This window comes from Macrotis lagotis, chromosome 2, assembly GCF_037893015.1.
Source record: "Macrotis lagotis isolate mMagLag1 chromosome 2, bilby.v1.9.chrom.fasta, whole genome shotgun sequence".
Lineage (NCBI taxonomy): Eukaryota > Metazoa > Chordata > Mammalia > Peramelemorphia > Peramelidae > Macrotis > Macrotis lagotis.
In genome coordinates this window covers 113,763,575-113,776,773 of record NC_133659.1, presented here as the reverse complement: position 1 = coordinate 113,776,773, position 13,199 = coordinate 113,763,575, and the positions used below count along the sequence as shown (strand labels likewise).

General features: G+C 38.0%; 1 protein-coding gene across 2 annotated transcripts in view; it reads right to left on the bottom strand.

The window, feature by feature from the left end:
* Window positions 1-2,558: 2,558 nt before the first annotated feature.
* The window catches only part of DTL (denticleless E3 ubiquitin protein ligase homolog), a 45,454-nt gene continuing 34,813 nt past the window's right edge, over window positions 2,559-13,199 (bottom strand). For both annotated transcript variants that reach the window (XM_074222614.1, XM_074222613.1), the window contains exons 14-16: window positions 5,325-6,160; window positions 3,477-3,588; window positions 2,559-3,380 (exon numbers count right to left, since the gene is read on the bottom strand). In XM_074222614.1, the coding sequence (XP_074078715.1) occupies window positions 3,502-3,588; window positions 5,325-6,160 (923 nt within the window). In that variant the 3' untranslated portion in view covers window positions 2,559-3,380; window positions 3,477-3,501. The remainder of the gene's footprint in view (window positions 3,381-3,476; window positions 3,589-5,324; window positions 6,161-13,199) is intronic.

The window sequence follows — 13,199 nt, the reverse complement described above, 5'->3', positions numbered from 1 at the left end:
TAGGCAAGTTAAGTTTTACTGAAACCTCATTCAACCTTAGATCATATCCTTAGAAATGAGTCAACTTTATTGAAAGATCTTGCTATTCTGTAAAACCCAGGACTCTTTAAACTAAATGCAGTATCAGAAAGGGACACTAACCAAGTAAGAGGATTTATGACTACCATTATTTTTGATGGGTTCAAAGTCTAGCACCAACACAATTGGGGTAACATTTCATTAAATCTGATTTCTGCCAACCAATTAAAATGTTTGTTTTCCAAACAGTATTGCAGGCATGGTTATGGACTCATTCCTCCCAATTTTTAGTCATGTTTCTAGAATCAGTCAAATTATCTTCTGTTCTTCTTCTTACTTAGACCTTTTTTTGAAAACAGTGACAACTACTACCCTGGGCAAATGTTGGTAAATCACTCCTTCCCCAACAAGAAAAAAGACCTAACAGAAACTAATAACCATTTTCCATAAATTAAATCCAACAAGTATTTATTAAGAACCTATTATGTAGCAGACATTGATTAGGTGCTACTGATACAAATACAAAACTTACATTCTACTGTGGTGGTAGAAAATATAAAAACCAAGGAATATAGAGGTTTATGTGAGAAGGTGGTCCATGCCCTCAGACTCAGGGGAAACCAGGATAAACTGGTACAAATGAATACAGGCACAGGGACAGTGTGGGCAAAGGCAGAGGGGGGGAGATGGAAGGCCAGTCAGGAAATTGTAGGTGAGCTTGGTCGAAATGTAAATAAAGGGGAAGAATCTTATACCAGAAACCTAACAAAAAGATTCAGTTAACATGACGTGTGTGTGTGCGTGTGTGTGTGTGCGCACGTATAAGGTGAATAGTAACTGGATCATTTTCAGTATATTCCTTCATAGTTAAATGTGCAGTACTGGTTATTTTAACTAGATATAATAGAATTAAAAAAAGGACAATTAAAATTAATAGATGTCATTAATATCATGCTTTACTTTACAAAGTGTTTACACACATTCCCCTCACTGAATTCTCACAACGCTTATGTTAAATATTATTCCTATTTTAGAGAGGAGGAAACTAAGACCTAGAAATGGTAAGTGACTTAAAAACACAAACCTGCTAAATAGTAGAACTGAGATTATTTTTAAGATAAACAGTAAAAGAACAAAGAAAAGTAAACAAAGTCTATAAACAAATTTAGGAGATGAGATAGAACAAAATTAATTCCTAGGACTCTCAAACTGAGGGGGGACAGACATTCTCTGAAATGAAGCACATTTTCAGAATTTTATCAGTAAACACAAAGAGCTAGCATAACCTTTTCACAAAATCAAATGGTTCCTGTTGATAGAAGATGACAGTTTAAATATCTATAAATTACCTGTTGAAAACATACCAGAGTAAAAGAAGCATCAATTTCTCAGTTAAGTCATTAAGTTTATTAAGAAGTTATGTCCATTTAACACATTTTTTGCAAATTTTATAACTTCTGTGTTCCTGAGGTCAAGGTGGCATTATAAGTTAGAAAACCAGAAAAAAGAAAATTATATGACATGACAGGCAAGTAGTCTAGCCTGCAGGCAAACTTCCTTAGTAGGGAGAAAGTTAGAAATATAATACCTAGCTAAGAAAACTAGAATTTGACTGGAATAGGGTCTCAGAGTCTGAGGGTTTTGCCTTCAGCTGATTGAAAAACCAGGTCTTGGCTACCTGGGGTTTTTTTTTTTCCCAAAAATCAGACTTCAGATTTGAAGAGGGATGGTTGTAATTCACCAATAAAGCTAAGCAATAAAGCTATATTCTAATCCAGTTTCACCATGTGATTTATGCATTATATATTCTTCCTGTATTGAAGAATTTTGAACTAAAAATAAAAGCAATATAGGTACAACAGTGAAGTAGACTACTTTGTATATATGCTTAAACATTTTGCACTCTAATGTTTACTTCCAAGATGAACATGTATTTGCTATTGATCAAGTATCAACCAAGGTTTCAACTAGGAGCTGCTAGAAGGCACAGTAGCTAAAATTCAGTATGTGGAGCCAGGAAAACCTGGGTTCAAATTTGGCCTCACATACTGTGTGATCCTAAAAAAAGTCACAACTTCCTCATCTGTAAAATGGGGATAATAGTAGCACCTACCCTCCTAAGGGTGGTTGTGAGGATGAAATGAATTAATTGTAAAGTACTCAGCCCAGGTTCCAGTCAAATAGTAAGCCCACATAAATGTTAGATTATGGTGGGGCTGATGTCATTCCTTTGCTAAAGAATTGTCAATGGCTCCCTATTGCCTCTACAATAAAATACAGGAATCTCTATCATTCAAAGTCCTTCATAATTTGGTTGCAATCTATCTTTTCAGGCTTAATACACATGATTCTGCTTCACATTCAAACTGGACTAATTGACTACTTCCCTCTGGGTCCTTGTCCAGATTGTCCCTCTTGAGTCTCACTCAAGGACTATCTTCTTTACAAGAACTGATCTGATCCTCCCAGCTGTTAAGAGTCCTTCTTTATCCTTCAGAAATTAATTTGTATATTATCATATTTGTTGATCTGTTTTATGTCCCCCCCCCCCGATAAAATATAAGCTCTATGGGGGCAGGAACAATTTTGTCTTTGTATCCCAGCTCTTGGAATACTCCAGCAGCATTAAAACAACTATCTTCTATATGAATAATTAAGCAAAGAAAGAAATCTCAAACTTCTCTTCCTCTTATTGTTTCAAAAAAGAACTCACTGGATATTTTAAGGTTTTCAAAACAGTTTCTTTACAACAACTGATCTCTATTTCATTAAAGAGGAAGTGAGACTCAGATGAAATTGTTACTGATCATTAGCCTTATGGTAAGAATAATTTACCAATTCAAACTTTTAAGAAAAAATTCTGTCTCTTTCCAGTATTTTATATTATGTCAAGGTAAATGTAAAAATCAAATACTTTTTATTTATTAATTTAAGCAGAGGGGATGGTAATACTAAAAGTCACCCAAATGGAAGTTTCATATTTACAACAAATTACAAGATTTCTTTACAGATAGCCAAGCATTTTTGCTATACAAAGGTATACAACACTGAACAGATCCAGAGAGCTTCAGAGGATTTCACCTGGCAACGTGGACCTTGGAACAGAGTGCTACCTAGATGGCTAGGTCCTGTGACTAGAAGTTGCTAAATTGTCATTACAGAGCAGCTACGTCATTTCTCCAAAGAGAAATATGTTCAAATATGTTCTATACCAAGTAATTAATTTTTGTGAAAACAAGCCTTAAGAATACAGGCCTGCATTCCCCTTACAGATGCAGAATCTACACTATAATAACAGAACCAGGTGCTAGCTACTTCCAGGACATAGCTTTTCGTGCTGATTTTCAATGTTGAGGTATTTCCTTTAAAAAAAAAAAAGGGGGGGGAGTTAGTTTTATCAATGACTATAATTGCTTTAGGTCATCAGAATTGTTCCTGCAGAAAACTAAAAAACTCACCATGTTCAGGTTCTGAATGAATGATCTACAGCTCCTTACTACGGTATTCTTCTTGGGATTTTCGGTGAAAGTATGTACAGATTTTCCTCATGGAACCAGGTGTAGTTGAAACCTGAAAGTGGCAAATATAGGGTCTGTTGTTTGTACAATGCTTCTTAATCTTCTCAGTAAGTTAAGAAAAAAGCAAATTCAAGGTAACTTTGATATTGATATGGTCAGTTACCCTCTCAGTTTTCAGTATTAAATATCTTAAAAAAAATTGTGGATCAAAGATTGACCCAGCTATTGTATTCGTATTTGAAGATCTGCAACATGTTTTATGTATATTCTCATTTGACCAATATTAACAACCTTATGATACCTTCAAATAAATACGTTTGATTTCCTGAAGCTGCTTGATTGTCCCTCTCCCTTGCATTATACTGCCTGAAATTCCACCAATGGACAAATCATTTTAATAAGCAACCTTTAAAAAAACTTTTAGAGAGGCTTATGGGACTGTTGGCTCATGATATAATCAAATTAGATTGCCCTGTGGCCAGGAAATGGGGAGGAAACTATTCCCCATCTTGTTCCACATGGCCCTCTGGTAACAGATTTCAGGCTAATACTATATTATAATGAAGCATAGTCTAATGGATAGAGCACTGTACTTGGAGTTGCTAATCATACAGAGTTAATGATTCCTTAATTCAAGTCCTAGTTAACTCTTCCTTTTATCTCTGAGTTGGAATTTATTTCTTGAATTTTTGCTCTTTTATCACCTTTATTTCACTTCACTTAGTTTTACTATTTGGGGTGGAGAACAAAACTACTAGTTGGAAGATATTACTGATAGTTCTATGTTAGTCTTATACATACTTATAGCAATTATGGACAATTAAGCAATTACGGACAATTAAGAATTATGAAGTTGTTCGGACTTAGTTCTATTACAAACTGGCTAACTGTATATATATGTTCACATACAATTCACACATGTATATTTAAAGCACTTTGCAAACCTTAATGTGGAGTCCCTGAAAGACTGGCTAAGTCTCTTTGACCTTTCAGGATTGCAGGAACCTTGTAAACCACACAAGTGAGCTAAAAGTTTCTCTGGCAAGGCAGCTACCAATGGCAAAGCCTGATCACCAAACCCCCCCTTCTTAATATAAGACTTGGGAGCAGATGGAGTTCTGTGCTTTCTGCAATTACTTGCCCTTTGCCCCTTTCTATAACATGGCACAAAGAAATTTCAAGATGGGCTTCTTCAAATGTTTTACACTTAAGGAACTAGCTTTCTTTTGCTCATTCTGACCTAGTTACTAAGGAGCTGAATGGTACTAGAGTAACAAGGTAGGGAGTTGAGAACAGTCTGAAATTTTATAAGATGACATATTTCTGACCAATTTATTTGCTAGAAGATATAGAAAAATGTCTATTATATGCAAGAGTATTTAAATTTGAACAGGGTAGAGATTATGGCAAATATTCTCTCTGCAACGTGCTCAGTCACAGTCTATCAAAACAAATTCCTCTCTGCCCTGTTCCTAGTGCATGAGACCTCAATGTAGTTTTTCCCCTACTGCTAAAATAAGAATTAATAATAATAATGATAATAAATCCATCTCCTATCCTGAACTGCCAGGAAGTCTCTTCCATGTCAGTTATCACGAGGCTACAATCCCTTAATATACAAGGGAAGGCAATTAACTGTGGAAAACAGCTCAACAAAGGAGGTAAATGGGCTCTCTTTCCTTAATGAATCTGGTTCCCCAAAAGATTTGTATGCAGCACCATTTAAGCTTAGAAAAACCTATTGAAGATTTTTTAACCATCTTTAACCAAGATGCCAGATTGACTTACTGGAGAAGTCTTTCCATCTTGTCTCTTAGGTTGAGAAGATGAACCACTGGAAGGGCTCCGGGTCCCACCTTTTTCAGTCCTCCATCTTGCCCCCATAGCCAACAACCAGTTTTTTCTCTCAGGGGAACTATTCTCTTTGTCCACCACTTCAGGCCCTCCTCCACAAGGCTTTAAAGAAAGAGGGGGGGATCCAAAGCCTGCTGGAGCACTGGCAATGGCAGGAGATGAGGGAGTTGTAGCAGTCTCACTGGCCTTTTCCACTTCATTTAATTTGCAGAGTCCAAGAAGGTCTTTACCACTGGTCTCCTGGTTCCCCGACAGGCAGCATAGATCTAGATGAGATTTTTTAGCCTTCCCCTCCAGTTCTGTGACACAGCTGCAGCTCTTTATACACTTCTGCTCTGTGTTTTCCAGACAGCTTGAATCCAGCCTCCTCTTCGCTTTATTTCTAGATAAGGCTGCTGTTTCAGGAATGCTCGTTGCTTGGGATAGAGTCTGGCTCACAGGAATGAGGGCTTTTCTGGGAGATGGAATCAGGATCTCAGGGACAGGTGGTGTGTTCGATGGAGATGAAGAGGGTGTTTTGTTCACCCAGTTTTGAAAGAAAATCTTGGAAGATGAAGGTGGCTTGGGAGAAATGGAATAGAGAGAGTCCTTTTGACTGGTCTGGACCTTGGCAGGAGGGGTTTTCAGAGAGGATGTAGGGGTATTAGAAGGGAGAGGAAGATCCCCTGCACAATTTGGAGCACAAGCTGCTGACCATGGAGAAGAAATGAGTGGACTGCTCTTTACTCTAGGAGCTTTGGCAGGAGTCATCTGATTGCTTGTCATTGCTCCTGAGGAAGAGATAAGTCACAAGTCAAACATCAAATCTTTTCTGAATGAGTAATTTTTTTCCTATTCCTTTATACAAGAGCAATATGGGAATAGGAGTAAGTAAAGGGTTTTTATCAGGTGCTCTAATGAAAGACTGAGGAGGTAAAGAGATTGTTACTAAAAATTAGCATGAGATCTCCTCGGGTTCTCCATTATCCACGTTTATGCCCACATACAACTAGTAAGCAAGAATTGCCTAAGATCAGAAATATTCAAACTTTAGGGTGTATTACTTGGAACAGGAAGAAGAGTTAATATACTCCTCCTTGCTCTGCTTCACTACCAACACTTCCAGATCCTCCCTTTGTCACCACTCAGAATCCTCTTGTCCTTTGAGATTCATTCCATTTATCTCTCTTATGTTGGCACAGATATGCATTGCTGTGATCTACCAGTATTTGGTCACCTTCCTTTTCTATCAAGGATTTCAGGACCTGACTCACAGTTTATCTTCCCCAAATCCATTATTTCATACTTAGGAATTTCAAAATACAAATCCTCTCAAATGCTGTGACCTCCCCATGAACCAACCTCCTCAATTCCCATGACTTAAAACTTTACTCCATCCCAGCCACCCACAGAGATAGTCATACTTTAGTGTAAGTAACTCCATGATTTTGAACTCTGAAATCATGTTCTGATCACTATCTTTTGTCCTATCTCTCCCTCTACTGCTTCAAGGCCTTCATCTCTATGACCTTCAGTTCTTCCATTAATTCCTAATCTTCTAGTTCTACTTTAGTCTCATGTTTCTCTCTTCAGTTTTATTTAAGTTATTCAATTTAGTAACTGAATAAAATGCTAGACTTGGAGTCAGAAAAACCTTGGTTAAATCCACTGAATTGAACAACTCACTAGTTGAGTGACCCAAACCAAGTCACTTAACCATCCAAAAATGGGGACTTCATAGGGTGATTGTGAGGTTCAAAGGAGTGAATGTAGACAAGGTGCTCTGCAGCAACCCTTACATGTGCTATGTGATTATTGTACAAAATACTCCAGTCTTCAATTCTTTGACACCCTGTTCTGTAGTCATGGCATACTTTATCAATATTCAATCCTGGGTCACCACTTCCTTTACTCTTAAGTTATTGAATGTCACTGGCGCAATAATGAAGATGAAGATGATGATGATAATAGTTGGCATATAAAAGTATTTTAAATTTCCCAAAGTTCTTTTAACATACATTTCTTTTGAATGGCCCTGTAAGAAATGAAAAATTAGGCCCACTACAAATTCATCATCTAATCTTCACTGGAACCTCAGTGTTGCACATTTGATTCTGCTTTGATTGATTTTTCTCCTCTCCCCAGGACCTATTCAAAATCTTCCCTTCTTTTCTCTTGGCATATAACCAGCAGAGTTGATAACAATGCCATTCCAGTCACCCCTCTCTTAGCAGATGTCTTTGCTTTACAAGGGAAACTGAGGATTTCCATCTTGAATTCCCACTGAGAAACCCAAAATTCCTCCTCCATCTTGTCCTTCCCTATCTCTGTTTCTAATGAAATGACCCTTCTCCATGCCAAGTTCAACACCCCTACATATATCCACAATCCTATTTTCTTCAGGAATTTGATTCAATCTTTTTAACAATTCCTCTTTTGTGTTTCATTTGTAAATTTTCTTCTCTGATGCCTACAAATATATTTAGGTTTGTTCTCTCAAAAAGTCACTGCAGGGGCGGCTAGGTGGTGAAGTGGATAAAGCACTGGTCCTGGAGTCAGGAGTACCTGGGTTCAAATCCAGTCTCAGACACTTATTACTTAGCTGTGTGGCCTTGGGCAAGCTACTTAACCCCATTTGCCTTGCAAAAACAAAAAAAAAGTCACTGCACATGCCAATGGTCTCTTTCTTTTTTATGACTTCATTTTTTTTGGACCTCATTTTCTTTAACTTCTTTGAAGCTACTAAGATTGCTGAACACTCCTCCATGACCTTTTTTCTTTCCTTGATTTCTCTGACATTGCCCTTTCTTGATTCCAGTTAACTTTGGTAGAACATAACCCATTTCCAACCTCCTTAAAATCAGGTTCTGTCCTAGGTTCTTTTCTCTTTATTATCAATCACTATACATTTATTAAGCACCTATTATTTGCTAAGCACTCGAGATACATGAAGAGGCAATCTAATAAGGGAGACAACATACAAATATATACAAGACAAGTTAAATACAGGATAAATAGGGGAAAAAACAGAATTAGAAAGGTTGGGAAGGTGTCCTGTTGAAGGAGGGATGATTTTAGTTGGGATTTAAAAAAAGCCAGAAGGACAACAGTTGAGAAATAAGACAGAGTGTCCTAAGCATGAAGAACTATTTTAGACATACTGAGCTCAAGATATCTGCTGGATATCTAGTTTGAGATGTATGAAAAAGCAGGTGAAGGGAAATCAGAAGTCAGCAGAGATATTGGGGGCAAGATAGGCAGATTTGAAGGTAATCAGAATAGAGATGGTACCTAAATTCACAGGACTTGATGAGATAATCAGGTGACAATGTATTCAGAGAGAAGAAAAGAGGATCCAGGACAGTACCCTGAAAGATATTAGAAGACATAATCTAGCAGATGGTCCAGCAAAGGAGAGAGAGAGAGAGAGAGAGAGAGAGAGAGAGAGAGAGAGAGAGAAGAGATCTGATAGAAGAATGAGGCTAAGAAAAGGTCACTGGATCTGGAAATTAAGACATCATTAGTAACTTTGGAGAGGGCAAGGTCAGAAGTGAGAGGAGAGAAAAAAAGCACTTATTGTAGATGGCCTTTTTCAGGAGTTTAGCTACAAAGGTCAGAAGAGCTATAGGACAATAGTGGGGATGGTGGGATCAAGTGAGGGCTTTCTCAGGATGGGGAGACATGGGCATTTTGGTAGGAAGTAGGACATTTTTCTCCATCTTTGTTCAGGAGCACATGTGGAGGAGACAAAATAGATTGAAGTCATCTAAAGCTGAGACTCTTGACATAAGGGAGCTAGGGATTTAAGAGAGGAGGACAGTGCAGAGTTGAAAATGTTCATCAAGGATCAAGATGGGGAGAAGAGGAGAAAATGGCTAGTGCAGGAAAGATGGCCTGAGAGAGAATTCAGAGGTAATACAAGTCAGGAGGTCATGGTGCAGATAAAGAGCAGGGTTATGTAAAGAAAGGCAAAGGGAGTCAAAATATCATAGACTGTGATCCTAGATTACAGTCAGGGATTTCAAAATTATTGTACCCTACATACATTTATGGCGGAGGGCAAGATCAAAGAGATAAGACTTTCTTTGTAGGTGGCTGAGTTGGGTAGAAGAACAATTGGTGGGAAATGAGTTGTCTGAGAAAGTGAGTGTTAAGAGTATTTAAGAAAGAACCAATATGTAAATTGGAAGACCCAAGTATGAGGGGAGAAGTTGAGGGAAAAAATTGTGATCCAAGTATCAAACTCATTGGGAAGGTAGAGGGGAGGAGTAGGGAGGTGAAGTGTGAAGGGGTTTTTAAATAACAGCTCTTAGAATTTTGATGACATAAGTAGCACATACTTCAAAAAGAGATGACAGCGGGGGAGAACCTGGAAGTGAAAATGATAGGCAAAGAATCTTTCAATTTCTTGCCTCAACCAGAGAGTGAAAAGTGCAGCCAGGACCAGAAAGGGCAGTCAGGGACGTAGTATCATCAGAATAAAGTCAGGTTTCAATAAAAGTTGGCAGATCGAAGGAGAGGGAGAGGAAAATATTTAAGATGAAGGGAAGTTTGTTGCCTATGGAATGGCATTCCAGAATGTGAAGTGGAAGGAGTAGGTGAAGTTATGCTGAAACTTTGGGGATGGAGATGGGTGAAGAATTTAGATTTAGATGATGATCTATAGGAAATCAAGAGTTCTGAAGATGTGACAGATAGGACCACATGAGAATATGGTCATCCCTGAAGATGCCATTCCTCTGCCCTATCATCTCATTATCTCAAAGGTTCAAATATCAGATATATACTTTAGACTCTCAAATCAATCTAGAATGTCTCTCCTCAACTCCCAGGTCATCAGCTGCCTATTGGGTATCTTCTATCTTACTAATTGGACAAACCCTTCCTCCAAACTTCCCTTTTTCTAGAGGAAAGGAACAAATATTTACTAAGTGCAGTAGCAGGCACTGGTCCTAAATGCTTTACTACTATCATTTCATTTATCTTCACAAGACTGGAAAATAAGTGATATTATTAGTCCTGTTTTACAACTGAGGAAACTGAGGCAGCAAGTACGTTAAATGCCTTGTCTAAGTTCAGAGCTATTAAGTGTCTGAGGCTAGAGTGAAACTCAGATTTTCCTGACTTCCAGTCATCTGTAAAGGGGGCTGAAAAAGGAAATGGAAAATAACTCCAATATCTTTGCCAAGAAAACTTCCAATGGGAATCACAAGTCAGAAAGGAGGGATCAATGACAAATACCAGCTCCTCCTCAAGTCTGCCTGTGACCTCTCCTCCCCCTCCACCACACTCTCTGCTCCTCTATCTTATTTTTACATTGATTTACAACATCAACTCTGGGGTGGGGGCTCATTTGTTTTCACCTTTGCCTCCCTGGCACAGTACCTGAAACACATTAGGTGCTTAATCTTTATTGAATTGCATTCAACTTTTGCATTTGTCACATGGCAGTAGTCCAGGATGCTTTGCATCAAGGGAGAAGCTAGAGAAATCTGTGCAAGAATGTGATCTAAGAGGCAAAATGGAAATCTGAAAAACCTGTTTGTTAACTTTTTTTTCCTTTGGTACAGATGGCCTTCAAGCTAAAAGGAGGTAGAGAAACTCTGAGTCTAACAAAAATCTCCTTGAACATATTAACTTTCTTTTTCTTTGTGGGGGGGGGGGGTCCTCTTGTTCTGACACCGAGAGTTCATGCACTTGGGAGTTATAATACAGGTCAGTCAGTCTTTAATGCCTATAAGAAATGTCAAGCTGTTGATGGAATTACCAGTGATATGGGAATATGTGCTTTAAAGTTTATCTATTTTCTGTAAAGCCATGCAATTCTGGTTTTGACGCAACAGTTCTGTGCAAGTCCTGTGTTCTGATATTCTGGTGTGGAGTAGGAGCGGAAGCTTGGCAATTACTTTGAAAAAAATCTATATTCTATACATCATCTTGTCTTCTTCACACTCATTCAACCTTTAAATTTTTTCCCCCCAACTTCAGACTCTACAATTGTATTCTTGCTTTAAATGGCATGCAGAAGGGATTATTCATATTATAGCTGTAAGGCTTTTGAATTAGAACTTAGATTAGTTTAATTACTGAATTGGACCCATACAGATCTGGATTTGCAAGAAGGTTAATATGCAAGCATGACTTTTTCCTCCTGGTCTAAATAAATGAACATTTAAATTAGAACGAACCAGACAGGACTTAGCCATCTTGAATTACAAACTTTTTTACTATTTAGGTAGATTTTCCTCTAAGAGTAGATACCTGCCAATTCTCTTTCTAGCCACTAATACCTTTTGAGAATTTATATGGAAAGAAAAGAGGTTAACTTTCAGTTCAAGCAGAAATCATAAAGTCCCCAAAGAAGTCCCATCAGTCAATATAGAACACAAATCCTCACATTACATTTCTAGAAAAAGTGAGAGTCCTCTAAACCAAATATTTCAGTCTAGATGTTAGGAAAAAGCTTAAGATTTCCCATAGGACATTAACTTACATTAACTTAAATCCAGATCTCCTTTAGTTGATGAGATTTACAATTATTCTTATGAATGCCCAAATCACCCTCTCCAGCTGCAAGTTATAGCCAAATGCACAGTGTTACATCAATTAGAAAAGGCAACTAAAAATCCAGTTTATATCAAATACACAGAGCACATAGGAAAAAGGAGTTAAAAGTTAGCAGGAACTCTTGCCACAGAACTTCCTGGTTATGTAAGAGGTTATGTTCTGGAGATCAGGTACTCTTATTATTTCAGGAGGGAAGGAAGTTTTCCTTTGCTGGGCGCCTCAGCCCAGGTCAATAGTCACTGTACAGCCACAGAGGAGTCATTTGTTCCATTCAAGTGGGTGGGAGAACAGTTTGATGAACATTTCAACCAAGGTCCTAAAACAGTTTGTATGGGCTTTGTGATATGACAATTTTAGGAAAAGGGGAAAGAGCCAAGGGTAGTTTGGATTTTAAATTCTTTGATGCTCTCTAAGCACTCAGTTTATGTTCTCTCCCCAAGACAGCCTATTGGGTTTTTGAGGTGAAGGAGACAGGGCGAGGGGATGGAGAGGAAGACAGACTGATCTGGTCCGGTACTAGTGTAAAACCTGCTCCAGAGACAGTTGGTGAGATTGCTCTTCACAGAATGAAAGATGGCACTTTCTACCTCCCCACCCCTTGCTCACTAACCCAGGCTGAGCATGTTCTGGATATGGGAGAAGAGCTGGCATAGAGGGGACAAGGGTTTTGCAGACTTCCTGAATGACAGCTATCCATTAAAGGTTCTTACAGAATTCATTTTTTTATTAGGAAAGAATTCTGCTACATTTTTATAAAAGGGTCAGATTCATTTCACTTCAAACATTCATTAAATGCTAGAAATGTGTTAGATGCTTGCAATCTAAAGAAAAGACATTTATCTTCTGCCCACCAGGAGCTTACGCTCTACTGTACTGATCTGTACAAAACTAAGTGAATACAAAGTAGAGACAAAATCAAAGAAAGTATTATGTACCAGATAGGAATAAACAACTTTTCTTCCTAAGCCTGTAGCAAACAACTGGAGGCACAGAATGATTTCTTAGATTTAGTTCAGGAAGGGGCCCCAGAGGCCAAATCTAACCTCATAATTTTGCAGATGAGAAAGGTGAGAAATAGGGAAATTAAGAGATTTGCCCAAAGTCAAAGAGATAATAAGGAAACAAGATAAGATTTGAACCCAGGTCTTAGATAAATCCTTACTAGTAAATAATAACTGAACAGTGCTGTAAAACTGGTTAAAAGGTAAAAAGACCTTTTAAATTGTAATGGAAAGTGACTGCATTTGGAGTAAGAAAACCTAT